Source organism: Eucyclogobius newberryi, unplaced genomic scaffold (genome assembly GCF_026437365.1).
Source record: "Eucyclogobius newberryi isolate DKJ021-1_F unplaced genomic scaffold, fEucNew1.0.hap1 SCAF_22, whole genome shotgun sequence".
Lineage (NCBI taxonomy): Eukaryota > Metazoa > Chordata > Actinopteri > Gobiiformes > Gobiidae > Eucyclogobius > Eucyclogobius newberryi.
The window spans coordinates 12623685-12637477 of NW_027315857.1; the positions used below are offsets into that span (position 1 = coordinate 12623685).

The 13793-nt window shown below is 42.9% G+C and overlaps 1 protein-coding gene across 1 annotated transcript in view; it reads left to right on the forward strand.

Moving 5' to 3' along the window:
• Positions 1 to 869: 869 nt before the first annotated feature.
• rbpjb (recombination signal binding protein for immunoglobulin kappa J region b) overlaps positions 870 to 13793 on the forward strand; it is a 42115-nt gene continuing 29191 nt past the window's right edge. The window contains exon 1 of the mRNA XM_072458490.1: positions 870 to 1078. Within this exon, the coding sequence (XP_072314591.1) occupies positions 1059 to 1078 (20 nt within the window). The 5' untranslated portion in view covers positions 870 to 1058. The remainder of the gene's footprint in view (positions 1079 to 13793) is intronic.

A 13793-nucleotide genomic window follows, 5' to 3' on the forward strand; every position in this document is an offset into this window, starting at 1 on the left:
CACCTCTTCTGATTATTGTTTACATACTTGCAAGGAGTGTGGAAAATACAATATTTTGAGAGTGCAGCTGGTATTACACTGTTACACATGTTCTGACCTACACAACTGCATCCACAACTATTCAGTTACATAAGTAAATTGTACTTTTCCAGACTGCATACTTTTACTCTCACTTGAGTACTTTATATTTGACAGTCGATGTATTCTCATTTGAGTGGTCCATGGTAGAAAGGTTTCAAAGTTAATCATCTGGAACCTGTTTATACATAATATTTGGCAGCGTATACCTGTGTAAAAGTCTACAAGTGACAAAAGCTTTATGTTGATTTATATTAAATTGTTTAAACATTTGTATTTCCTGTTATTACCACTCGCTCTAGACATTTTTTTTTTTTCATTTTTGTGTCTATCCTTTGAAAATACCAAATTCGATGCATTATTTACAGTTTTGTCCTTAAAATTAAATCAACTTCAATAGCCTAAACCAGATGTTATTCCCAGGCAGTAACTCATTCAATCCCTCTTACTTGAGCAGTAGTTTCTTTAAGTACTTTTATGTTTTTTGGGACCACAACTTTTTTACTTAAGTACAAACTGTTTCTACTCCACCAACTCTGACGACAACCCTGGGAAAACGCTACTGCGCCTGTGCTTGTTTTTTTCTTTTCCTAAACGGATTGGTGGAGTAATTTATTTCCCGGTAAACACGTGGGAATAGTATTCCAGCGCCGCAAGATAAACAACCACGCCACTATAACATACTCTCGCGATACCGGACGCTCCCCCCAGTGCTCGCCTATTATGAGAGTTTTCCAAGTCTCGCGGGATCTCGGAAGTTTCCCACGCCTGTTGTTGTGGCGTCTGCCCTTTTCGCTCACTCTCTCTCCCCGGCCGCCTCCTCCTCCTTTCCTCATCTTCCTCACCCACCCCCTTTCTCTCCTCGTCTCCTCGTCCCCGCACCTCAGTCTGCGCGTGTTTGTCTCGGCGGATTGTTGGACTTGCGGGGAAGGAGAAAAGGATATCGCGAGTACTGGAGTTTTGGTGAGAGTTTGTGGAAGATGGCGCCTGTTGTGACAGGGTGAGTCTGAGATTCGGGGTCGGCGCTGGCGGCGGGGGGGGGAAGCCGAGTTCAACAAATTGCACAACTTGTTACGATCAAAAAACGGGCTTTGTGTGCGTGACTTAGTTGTCGCGCGGGGTTCTGCGTTTCCCCCCCACGTGCACACCCCGCACTTCAAGCAGCGATAAGTGGGTTCTTTGTTCCGGCGTGATCGCGTGTGAGTGTTTTCCTTTGCCCAATGTCTTGACTCGCTGCGGCGGTGCTGCGCGAAGCTAGCCCCGGCCAAAGCGGTACTTCAAGCCGCGGTGGTGGTCTCTTTTCCCCCGCGACCACGGCGAGCTGTAGCTAGCAGCGAGCGCGATATCGTTGTGCTACACAGTCCCCGACACCTGAAGCATGTTCCCCGGAGGCTTTTTTTTTTGTGTTGCTCTGTCTGGACATTTTTCCTCCACTCTTGCACGAGCAGCGCCCCTTTTGTGCGGAGTCGTGCATTTGTTTTCGGTGCTGCATAGTCCCCGGACAGCGCGGTTTACGTTCACCGCTGTGGCCCGAGCACGTAATGCGGGAGCTGCTAGCGGACGCGGGACGGGGGCTGGAACACGCCGCGGCTTTTTGTGAGCACGGTGTTCTTTTTTACCGCTGTGTAATGAAATAGTGACACCGCGAAGCACTTCCCTATGCACACAACGTGCTCTGCCGAGATTCCTGGAGCGTAGTACGGACCCGCTGCACGTTAATGATCCAAGTGTTCACTCGAGCCCCGTAACCCGGGGCTGTGCGGGCTCAAAGGCGCTCTTAAATAGTGCTGTAAAGAACTATACATGCCTAACGATAATATCCATAATGTCTAAAGATGTAGAGTGCGTCTAAGGACAGAGTGGAGATAAAGGGGAGCAGCCTCTTTGCGTTGCGTCTGTAACAGCTTTGCACGTTTATCAAAAAGCTTCCAGTCATCATGACCCAGCTATGAACTGTCCGACTGTATTTGTTCTACTAAACGGAACCTGGAGGCTACACACTGGAAATGTCCAAATGCATGTTCTGTCGCTCAGTCACTCGTGTCTGCTGCACTCTCTGATATCACGTTACACGTTTGTTTTGGTGATGATTCTGATTTATCACATTTCTCCTGGCTATTTTCCTTGGATAGGCTCATCATTTGACATGGAGAGATATTTGCTGTGCTATAATCCTGGCAGACAGCTCTGGGTAACAGACATTTGCAGGAGGCTTGTGTTGTTTGGGGAGGGGATGTTTGCATGTTCGTTTGGGGCTTTCCAGCCTTGAGCTGATTTCAGTTGAGGGGGAGCAGGGGGGAGGCAGAGGGCAGGCGGGTCAGGTCTGGGTGGCTGGCCACCTGTCCAGATGATATCTGCAGATTCATGTGTGTTTGGCTGTTTTGATGTGGGGTCGGTGCATGTGTGTTGGCTTGGGCTTGAGGTTTAACAGAAAATTAAAGTGCCATAAGGAGGTCTTTATTAGCTGAAGGTAGGTCACTCACTGTAACGGCCGAAGGCATCGCAGGCTGACCACTGCATGTTGGCTTTGCACAGGGAGGGGCTGCAAACACTACTGCTAATGGGATTATGACAGGATAAATGGTCATACAGAGTGCCTTTGATAAGACCACTTTGTGCATGAATCAAAGCCTGGAACAGAAAAAAGGGTCAACTCTTTTGAGCATATTTGTGGGTCATATCTTTCCAGATAAAAAAACAAAAAGTGCCCGAAGATACATTATTGTAATTTCATCATAAAAAGTAGCAGTGATGGTCTGTTTTAGACAGGTTATATTTAATTCATATAATTAATTGATTTGTGTCATCATGGGTAGGCAATAACACAAATGAATAGCATTTTTTGGAGTGTCCCAATAATTACATTAAGATGATATTATGTCTGTCTAACAGAAATGTTTTAGATTTATTAGTTGAGGTTTAATTATCAGACAAAGAAAACCTTTAAAAAAATGCTATCCTTTTTTTTGTATCTTTTTAAACCATTATTGACATTCAAGTTTTGCATATCTTCTAAATTTTGATATGTTGCCCGCCTCTAATTTTAGTCAGCCAATTATGAAAGATCCTTTTTGTGTTGTTGACTCACCTGAAACACTAGTTTATTTGATGCAATTCGATAAACAAATGGTTTACTCCTAGTTAGTGAGTGTGTAATGGTAAAAGGCGGGTCATTTGAAACCGCTCCTATGCTTTATAATGCATGTATTTATCTGCTATTTTCAATTGAAGCATATTTACAGTTTGTTTTGAGTGATAAAATATGATGTATAATGTACTTTATAGGAATCAAAGCATGGCTTATTCCAACATGTGCACAGCTGACTCCCACAAATCACAGCCGTCCCAATGCTACATTATAATTTCACTTCCTCTTTCTTTTACTGTGTTCAAAGCAACATAAAACAAAATGCTTGGGGTAAAGACAGTGCTGCTTTCATACTCTCTGCCTGCCGTCGCCTGAAACTTACAGCGCAATAGCTGAAAGAGCACCTCTGTTCACCTGGGATGATAAAAGCATGAATCACTTATTTCCACACCACTCTGCCTGCAATGTTCCCTCGAGGGGCGGGATTCCGTTCAGCTCCAGCCTGGCCCTCCCACTGCCACAAATCCTTAACACGGATTTTCAAGTTTCATAACTACAATTTGTAGTGGTTTGATTCCATTCTGCCAGATCCCAACAACACATCTGGAGATCTCCGTATGTATCCGCATCCTCGCTGCATGCAACAGCGCTCGGAGCAGACTAGGCGAGGCATACAACTGCTCGGCGCAAGAATCAAAGTTAAAACACAAAAATAAGAATCCACACAGCAGTTGGAGCTCCCAATTTTTTGATTCACACCACATGCGATGCTTTGGGCTACAAGCTTCTTCAGACACGGTGTATCAACTAGGAAAAACAGACACATGTTTGGATGTACTCACTCATTTTCGATCAACAATGATGACAAACTATGGTCCCTTCACTGCAGACTAGTTTGTTCTTTTATTGTTTTGGTCCTCTGCGTTAAAGTACAAAAATCTGTTTAATGTGTTTTATTTGCGTTGCAGAGAACAAATTACTATCTTGTCATTTTTATTAGCAATTATAGCGTCAACGTTTTATTGTTGATGCTACATTATTAGAAGTCCCAGGATGTCTCTTAGCCCCTTGTTCGCACCTGGGACAAGAGTGGTCTGACTGGTTCTCTGGAGAAGTGAGACAAACAGCAGCAGCGTACTCCGCGTTACCTGCACATTTAAACACGTCGATGTGGTCTTTGAGCCGGAACACGGACATCTTCACCCTCGTGTAATGATATCGCAGAGCCTTTCTCTGTGCCACAAATGCCCGTCGTATCCTTTGAAGTGATTGCACGCGTGGTTTGAGCCGCCACTGATACAGAGATGAATGGTGTACGGAGGGTGGAAGGTGGATAAGTGTGCGCGCGCATGCATGTTCCTCCCCGGGGTCCTCTCCTCTTCACCGAGTCACCTTTATGAAAAGACAGGTTCAGAGGGAGCAGCAGATGTCGACGCACTGACCTTTATGGTGGGCTAGAGTTAAAAGGAATCCCTCAGAGGCGCCCTGTCCGTACACGCATGCTCACGGCTTGCCCAAAACTAGCCGATATGAAAAGATAAAAGCGTTTTTTAGCAGACTTATACATTTATAATTGCATTCTTCATCACCCGTATGAAGAAGGGCAGATGTTTCAGCCTGCAACTATTTTCCGGACCTATGCTGCTTTCAGGTGCTCCTCCGGATTCTGAAATGAGTAGTCGAGATTGCGAATTGTTTGCATTTGTGTGCTTTTTATCTCGGAAAGTCTGCTCTTCAACAGTGTTTAATAGACCTAATCAGTAAGTGTTGTTGTTGTAGTTGGCTTTTTCCAAAGCTAATTGTCTACCAGGCTAGTTTGGTAATTAAACAGTAATGTCGCATCTTTTGGCAAAAATATGTTGCTTGTAAGTACCCCCAATTGTAAACCCCTAATTGTAATAATGTTCAGTCAAAATACTAAAATGTTTAAGATAAATGAACAAATCAGCTGATTATCTACTACCTTTTCAACAGACGACAGTAATCTATTGCCACAGACGTTTGGCATTGTTGTAATCTGTTTTTCTGTTGACCTCGTCTCCTATTTTGGAATGTTTAGTGTGTCATAGAACGGATTGAAATTGTTATATTGGATAAACTTACAAAAGAGAAGATCCAAGCTCACCTCCAGAGCCGTGAAAGCGTTCAAAGTGTGCCGGCATCACGCCAGAGGGAAAGTATAGCACCAACTCAAATGTGCCCGTGCCAGACATCTTGAAGGGGTCTGAATCTCCTGTGTACAGTAGCCCATTGTTGGAAGGCTGCACATATATCCATTACTCCACATGATTGAACTATCCCCTGAAGCCTATAGTTTCATATTCAACTTACTGTAGTGACGAGTTGCCTGCTTGTGTCTGTCCGTCTCAAGGGAAAGACCACACGAGACTCCTCTGGGCAAAGTAACAGCATTTTTCATTGGTTTAAGTCCAGTGTCCTTTTTCTCATGGTGCAAACCAGATATACCATCACAGGATATACTTTTGCTTTTACATTTCTCACATGTTTATATTTTCGAAACAAATATTTCACACAAATTATACAGTCTCCGTTTGGAGCCAAAATTCAACCATCATTTTTTCCACCCATGTATAAAAATGTTTAAAACAGTTTAAACACTGTCTGAACTGTAAAAGCAATTTCAATGTACATGACTCACTTTTTGGAGTTCGTCGAGCCAAGTAGTTGAGATCTGCTTTATGAACTTTGACAAACCACCGTAATAATAACTCTACAACAATTCTAATTTTCTAATTTCAAGAAATTAGTCCGACAGACATGTTATTTAAGTGCCATTCAGGACAAAAAGTGCACCCACACGCACTCCATTTTTACTGGTAATTAGGAATGAAAATATTGACAAAATCTGATCCTAAAATGTAGAAATGTACTTGAACCAGTCAGAGCAAAGAGAATTGTTTCACTTTTTCCTGTCTGTAATGGATTTCTGATTCTGCTGTTATGTTACCTATTATTTACTTGGAGCGCACTAGGCTGAGCTCGTAGTTAGTTTAATGCCCTATAGACACTACTGTTCCGCTGCGTAGTTCACAGCACAGAGCATTTTCATGTAAATTTAAACTCGGTGTGGTTTTGAAAACAAGCCTGCGTCAAGTTTGATAGAAATCCAAGGCTTCATCGTGGTGGTGTTGGCACAACCTTAGATACGCGATGGACAAAGCGTTAACACAAGCTCTACATGACAAGTGCTGGAAGGAAGTTACCTTTTCACTTACTTATTTTGGAAGCGTATTGCTGTTTGGAACAATATCCTAAGGAGTTGTGGCTTGTATGTCAGCAGTTTTTACCCCCACTGTCTGTCTGCATTTAGAATGTTTCATTCAGAAAAGCTTTTTTCCATCTTGTTCACTTTTATTCAACTTCACTGAGCCTTGCTGCATCCTTACTCATGAAAAGTGCAATAGAACCATAAATTAACATTTTTCATCACCACATATACTTATGCAAGACATGAAATTCAACCCGTGTTTTAACTTGTGTTAATGGTTTGTTAGTCTGTCAGCAAATTTACTTTTTAAAAGTATTTTGCCAATAGACTCGTAAATCATTGTACTTTCTTTGCCAATGGAGGGAGCAATTACCCATAGCTGAACCAAAAAGTATATGTTGATCGAAATATTAAGCTGCTATGTGGATCCGTTTCATCCTTGTTTTAAAAAACAATGTGCTGGGGAAGATCAGAGTGGCTTGAGGTATTGCCAGGTGTGTCTTGGAGAAAGATGCATTTCCCTTAGTCATTTGTATTTTTGGAGAGTCCATAACAACTTTCTGAACCAGAATGAAAAACCATTGCCAAAGTAATATACACAAGATCTGATCCTGTTTTTTTCTTTTTTGAGTGGAATCAAAACTTTGCACGATTCAGCAGTGGAGCAGGTTCAAATGAGGACAGATACGTTATGTTTATGACATTTAAAATCAAAATCTTACTGGTCTTAATTTAGAATATTGTAAACATAAAAGGGTTTCCATCGCATCAGGAGCCATACAAACTGAACTGGGACATCGCTAGTGTTGCCTTCTAGCCTTTTAATTCGAGATGACTATTATAAATCTATCTTTTGCTGTTGTACACTCTCAGCGGTATTGTGGTTAATAATCTCAGTGATACAAGAGCAGAATGTGCTGCCTAAGCTTGGAGGAGAATCCACCAGAGAGGCTGGCTTAGAGAGAGGAAAGTGTTGTTTTCCTATTCTGCTGGCCCACATAATTGCCTTATTATTCTCAGCAGTGCTTGTGCAAGCCCAGATCTATTGTTGAAGCCCCTAGCCGCTGTCAGAACACTCATCTGCTCTACGACCGCAGCACCCGGACGACACGTCCAGTATAGGAAGCTGACAAATGTACACAGGATTGCCCCTGTTGGGAAAGCCCCTAACGACACCACCACCGTAGCAGCCTCCCACCACTGTAAGCAGCCACCGCTATTGCTGTAATAGATAAGCAGGGAGTGGCAGGCAATAAGTAGTAAAGCTTCCTGGAAGAGCCCTCACACTGGCCTTAGGATTTTAAGCACTGCCATAAAACAGAATACACACTCTCGACACTAAAACGTAGCTCGGAATGTTTTTGTGTACCCATGCATGCAGGTTAAACTGAAGCTGGCTGCGTTGTACTTCGTTTTTTGCATCTACTGTACCTATCTAATTTCTGTTTACTTTACCAATAATGACTCCACTACAAAGCGAGGCCCAGTATGTGTTTGGCCTAAACTCCAGGGCATGTCTTTCCCCCCCGGAATATGATCTTCTGAATATCTCAACAGTTTCTCAACAGCAGTTTATGTTCTTATGTTCACTTTATGTTCTTAAAGGGTCTGTACCCCATTTTCCCCCCAGTACATTATATTGTAAACTCATCTATTCGGGTAAAAACAAGACCACAGTGCTTTCTCTGTGCACAAACCGCGGCTTCTATTTGTCCATTTCACTTATCACAAGTAAATCATCAGGGGGGGACGGGGGACCGCTGGGGGTGTTTGCACGGGCAGGACGACTGATGTCCGTGGAGGTAATGTGTGATGAGGGGGAAAGGGCAGCAAGACGAGCAATGGGACTGCCAGGAAAACGAGCACGCAGGGACTACACAGGCGGACACTCAGACAAGGTCGGGAAAACCAGGAAAGGCCCACTCTTTATCTGCAAGCTCCTTCGCATTGTCTGCTTGTTTGACTAGGGCTGCTCTGAGCTCCGTCAAAGAATCCGCCTGGTGGCATTCTTGTGGCTCATGACGTCAGGCAACTCTAGCCTTCACTTGGAATCACAATGAAGTAATCGGCATGTGTGTCATTTTATGGAACAGTTGAATTGATCGTGGTTATGGAAACAATGTGCTCGCTCTCTTTTGCACTCTTAAGAGAAGCTTTTTACTTGTTGTGGTTGATCGTTTCGCCCCTGTAGCTACAGTTTCACAGTCCCTGCTAGTGCCATTGTTTTGGAAGCGCGGTTGAAGAATGTACGTGAGGTTTGACATGAGCTCACAGAGGAAACCCATTTGTTTTCTTTGCAAAAGTGACCAATAGTCTAGCCGTTCATTATTCAGACAACAATGTCAAATCGCATCCTAGATTCGAGCAACGTCATTTTGTCTGTTATCGAAGTTGCATCATTTCTGAAAAGGAACAAATGTCAAGAACTTCGGGCGCCTTCCTCATCAGATCAAAAACAGTGAAACCAGACAAGCTTAGTGCTGACACAGTCTTTGCGACGGTGGCAGTCCCCATTTCGTTAGGGTGTGTAGATGATCGTCTCGCAGCATGTGGGCTAAAGGTCATGGTTCTCTCTTTCTCTTTCTGCCTGGAATTCTATTTTCTCTTTGCTTGCAGCTCACCAAGGCCTTTTGGTGGCTTTGAGGGCTGACTGAAAGTGAAGTTAGTCTGGAGCTGACACATGCCCAAGGATTTTTACAAGAAACTTACATAGAAATAATTCATCAGTTGGATTTATGGGATTTTGTCTTCAGCAGTACACTGCAATAGTCGAACACCTTTTCAGTTTTGTTGGTCTTGCACTGTAAAGTAAAATTACCACTTTTAAAACACAATTTTGACTGTTTTGGCGCTCTCTCTGAATATGGGCCATAAAATATTAATGATCAAATGCCATACAGTGGGTTTTGAGAGGGGACCTAGCTTCTGTGCAAATAATTTTAATGGGTTACACTTGATATACAACGTGAATGAATTACCCATTCATCTATTAAAATAGTTTGAGCCTGGACATGTGGTCTGGCCAGTCATTTTCCATACTGCAGGTTGAAGTTCGGTTCCATGGCTGAACTTAATAAATGGTATTGAAATTAACATTCAAGATTCACTAAGCATCCAACAGTTTCCTTTGTTTGAATAAAAGACATATCGTGAAACTTGATTACTGATTACTTAATGATAATATTATAAAAGATGTTGCCAACAGTAATTTGATCTCACCTTTAGGCTTGCAGAGAACAGTGATTTGCTTGTCCATCAGCAGTAGCTTGGAGGATGCTTGAGCAGAAGTTGTAAGTGCAGCTCAGACCTTGAACTATGTGTATAGTATAGACTTTCAATATTGACTCACCAAACAGAAAAGGCTCCCTCATTTGGCACCAGGAAAGGGTTAACATGGGACTCCTCTATCAAGCTTTTGTTGTCTCTGGATACACACTTTTATTTCCCTAACACACACTGGTTTACCTGGCACACAACTTGACACGCATCAATGTATAAATATGAATAGACAGCTAACCACAAGCCCTATCGTAGTTATATAAGGCTTATGCAAGGCTTTGTAATAAATCACCTGGTGTATTGAAGTTGTCAAAGGCTGCACGGAGGGTGCTGACAGTTGTGGGTTCATTTTGGTAATCAGGGTAAAAATACGGTGGCACCGCTGTATTCAGGGGGATAAATGTCCGCTGAAGATGAATGGGAGGGAAATTTAGGAAGAAGGCCGCAACAAGGTAGGATAGTTGAGAGCGAGACCACCTTTTCTAAGGAAATGGCAAGCATCTGCTCAGTACAGACATTCAAATGTACTGCGGTGAAAATAGGATGTTACGCCATTTACAAAAATACATCGCTTTTGTTCGAGTTACCACAATGTTGTTAGAGTTGTGTATTTTGGAATCATAAACCACAGCCTGCTAAGAATTATGACTAATATTTTCCCTTGCGTTCACATGTTTTTTGACGAAGGCATGCTAATCTAACGCGACGACTAGAACGAGTTGGTGAAGTTCAGAGTTTGTGGTTGCTGTGGTTTGTTAACAACAATAGCAATGTTTCTGATTTGACTTGCTAGGCTCATCATGCCAGAATCCAGAATATCTGTCTTTTGCATCCCTAACTTACTGGCATGGTAATTTATCTTGTTGTGAACTTTGCCATAAATAAGTCCGTGTCGCTTAAATGAGACGTTTTACCCCCAAGCTTTACATTGGGTGTCACTGCTGTCTCGCTGCCCCCAAATACTACCTTTTTTTTTTAACCTCGGGGCAATTTTCGCACTAAACCTATCCACCGTCGAATGTCTATCGTCACAATGTTTCCCCCTTTTGGGTCCCTACTCTGGTTCCAGCAGTGACTCATCAGCCCGACAGTGTAAAGGCAGGCCGGGGGCTCAAAAAAAGCGAGGTTCATTCAGGGTTCACGGCACACTCTCCCTTCTGACAGTCTCCCCCAGCGCATGACATCTTTACCCTCAAACCCAAGCCACTCTCCAGTCAACTTGTCACCTCACCAGAATGTTTCCCGTTTGATCGCCAACGTCGAATTCTGTGGGGTCACTCCGGTCTCAGCGTATCTCGTGTCTCCCGTGGCTGTATTTATTTAAAAGAGCCACCCCGTGTCTTCTCCCGTCGCTCACTTTCATCTCTCTGCATTGCTAATGTGAGATTTGCAATCAGTGTGAGCTGTTCAGGATTCAAGAGCTTCGCTGCCAGGTAATTTTTTTTTCAACCCTTTGCTCTCATTCAAAGTACAGTTGTAGCGAATGGTTGACCCAATTAAATGCACTTCCCTATATTCAAATTATTTCTGGAAGATACCTGCAGTGGCGTTTGTCTAATTTAGAAAGGGAACAAATGAAAAGCAGAAATTGCGCCCACATATCAACCAGCGGCTTGTTTTGGCAACGTTTGGTGAGTGACTGTCTTTGCAAATTGCTAACACTTTCCTGAGGTGTCGGAAGCCATGTATTCATTTTGAAATGAGTCTCATTTGTAAAACAGTGCGCCATTGAAATTTTCAGTTGGTAGTTCTCCCAGTAAATGGAGAATTTGGAAAAAAATAAATGCAAATTAAATAAACGTGTCTGAGATTTTGATTTCTAAATGTCTCAAAAAGTGGTTTGACCCTCTGAGGCTTCTGAATTCTGTAAAATGCAGAGTAGTTCGTATATTTTGTTTATCTTTGGGTTGAGTGTGCTGCTTGATTATAGCAAATTGAAATATTTCCCAGTGAGATAAATATTGTGAACATACTGTGATTGTGTTTTTTGTCCGTTGAGCTACCAAGTCTAGCTTTAGCTTTCCCGAGTTTAGGTGACCTTGACTTTTTTGTCTTTTTTTCAAAGCAACTAGGCAAGGTATGGGTGGGCAATACACTAGGTAAAAAAGTTGTTAGTAATCTTAAAATATATCAAAAAGATTTAACTAAAGCCATCTAGAGCTCCTGAGACTAAAGACTACAGTCTGATTGGTTCAATTGAGCTGATACTCAAAGCGCTGGGCTGCATACACAGAAAAGTACTGAATCACAATATGACTATCAGCAGATTGTCTCATGGATCAGACCACTATTCATTTTTTATACCCATATCACCCAGCCCTTGGGCACTAAGTGTACATGAACACTTCCCGATACTTTGGTGTGCAATTAGAACTCTGAAATGTCAGTTAATTCAAATATACACCTAAATTGATTCCTCCTCTGCGGCGTAGGCTCTGTAATGCATGTTCAAAGTGTTGTGCGCGCTGCCTCTCCCTGTAGGACCCCTGTTATCTGAGGCTTGAATGGAGCCAGGTGGCAGGCAGTGTGGAGAAAACAGGATTCACAAAGGAGACTTCATTAAAGATAGAACAAGCATCAAGGGAGCGTGTCTGTGCGCCCGGGTCGGCTCCAAACTGCGCGCTGGAAATTTCATTATTCACTACATTTGAGACGTATATTATACAGTAGTGCAATGGAGGATAGACTGAGCTTGCTTGGTGCCAGAGTCTAGATGTCTGTATTGATTGTGTGCCAGACCGAAAAGTAGTTTTTATGTAGTTCGTCCATATGGAGCATTGATGTTTGTGCGGTGAAGAAGGGAAGGGAGGGAGACCCAACATGGACGCCTTTTCTTTGGCTTTTCTGCCTCTGTCATTAAGCTCTCCCATGTCAAAGACAGATGGAACGGGTGCTCTCAGAGTGTGTATGTCTGCGTGTGTGCATGTGTGTGTGTGTGTGTGTGTGTGTGTGTGTGTCGGGTAGCCACTTTACACACTGATGTGATCCACCCAGCCGAGCGCACACACACCCACCCTGCCCTTGATTCTGCCCCCAGCGGGACATAAAGGGGCAGATACCAGACCTCTGCCATCTGTAGTCAGTCAGCCTCCAGGGTTGGACAGCTCATCAACAGACAGCCAACTTGTTCGAGTCTTTTCAAACCGTTTCTGCTCATGGTTCAGATGCTGCTTTACTGTGATCTTTCCCATTGGTATTTTTGAGATACTCATGAGTGACTGGAATGTACAGTATATGACCAAAACAGTACATTTCATTCATGCATTCATGGCATGGCAACAATACCAAACTGGTTTCTTCACGGCTACATGCCCATCAAGTCCATGTTGTAAAAACAGTGGAAGAAATAGTTACAAACTGGTTCTCTGTTCTCTGGTTCTGTCTGTGCAGTGATTGGCTTTCAGCGGGCAGCATGCAGCTAACATGCAATCAGAAGTCAGGAAACTGCCAGTAAAAGAGGTTCCTTACTAAAAATGTTACTGCAATGCCCCCAAAAATCACATCTATAAGTTGTCTTAATGAACAGTACTGGAGGTATTGTTTATTCTATTGTATTCTGTGCACCGCAACAGTGAGACGCTCCGCAACATTTACTGGACACGTGTGTACTGCAACTTTACATTTAAATTAAAAAAAAAATTGAATAACCGGCGACTCAAATTGCCAGAGAACATTTGATTAGCGTTTTGTGATTTATTACATCAGATAAAGCATTTACCCCTGAACTAAAAGACAACAATTCTTTTACTTCTCTTTCCCCCCCCTCAAAAGTCGCATTTTATCACAATTTCTCTGTTGCTTCTCCCTTTTGACCTCTGGCGGTTGCGCTGAATTACATCACTTTGTCTCGGATTGCTGTGATTTAATGGGACCTGGGGGGGACACGGTTTGGTTTCAAGCCAAGAGGAGATGAAGAGCCCCGTAAATCTGTAGGTGAATCAAAAGAAATGCGACAAAAACACACCAATGTCACGTCGGAGTCAAAAACAAAAGTTACTATCACAGTCATTCCCAAAAGATCACGGCCGCTTGAACAGTGTTGTACAGCAGCTTTTCAGACATCAATTTGTTTGTCCCCTGCAACAGTTTACTATAATTGTCAGGCTACACCAGAAAGCC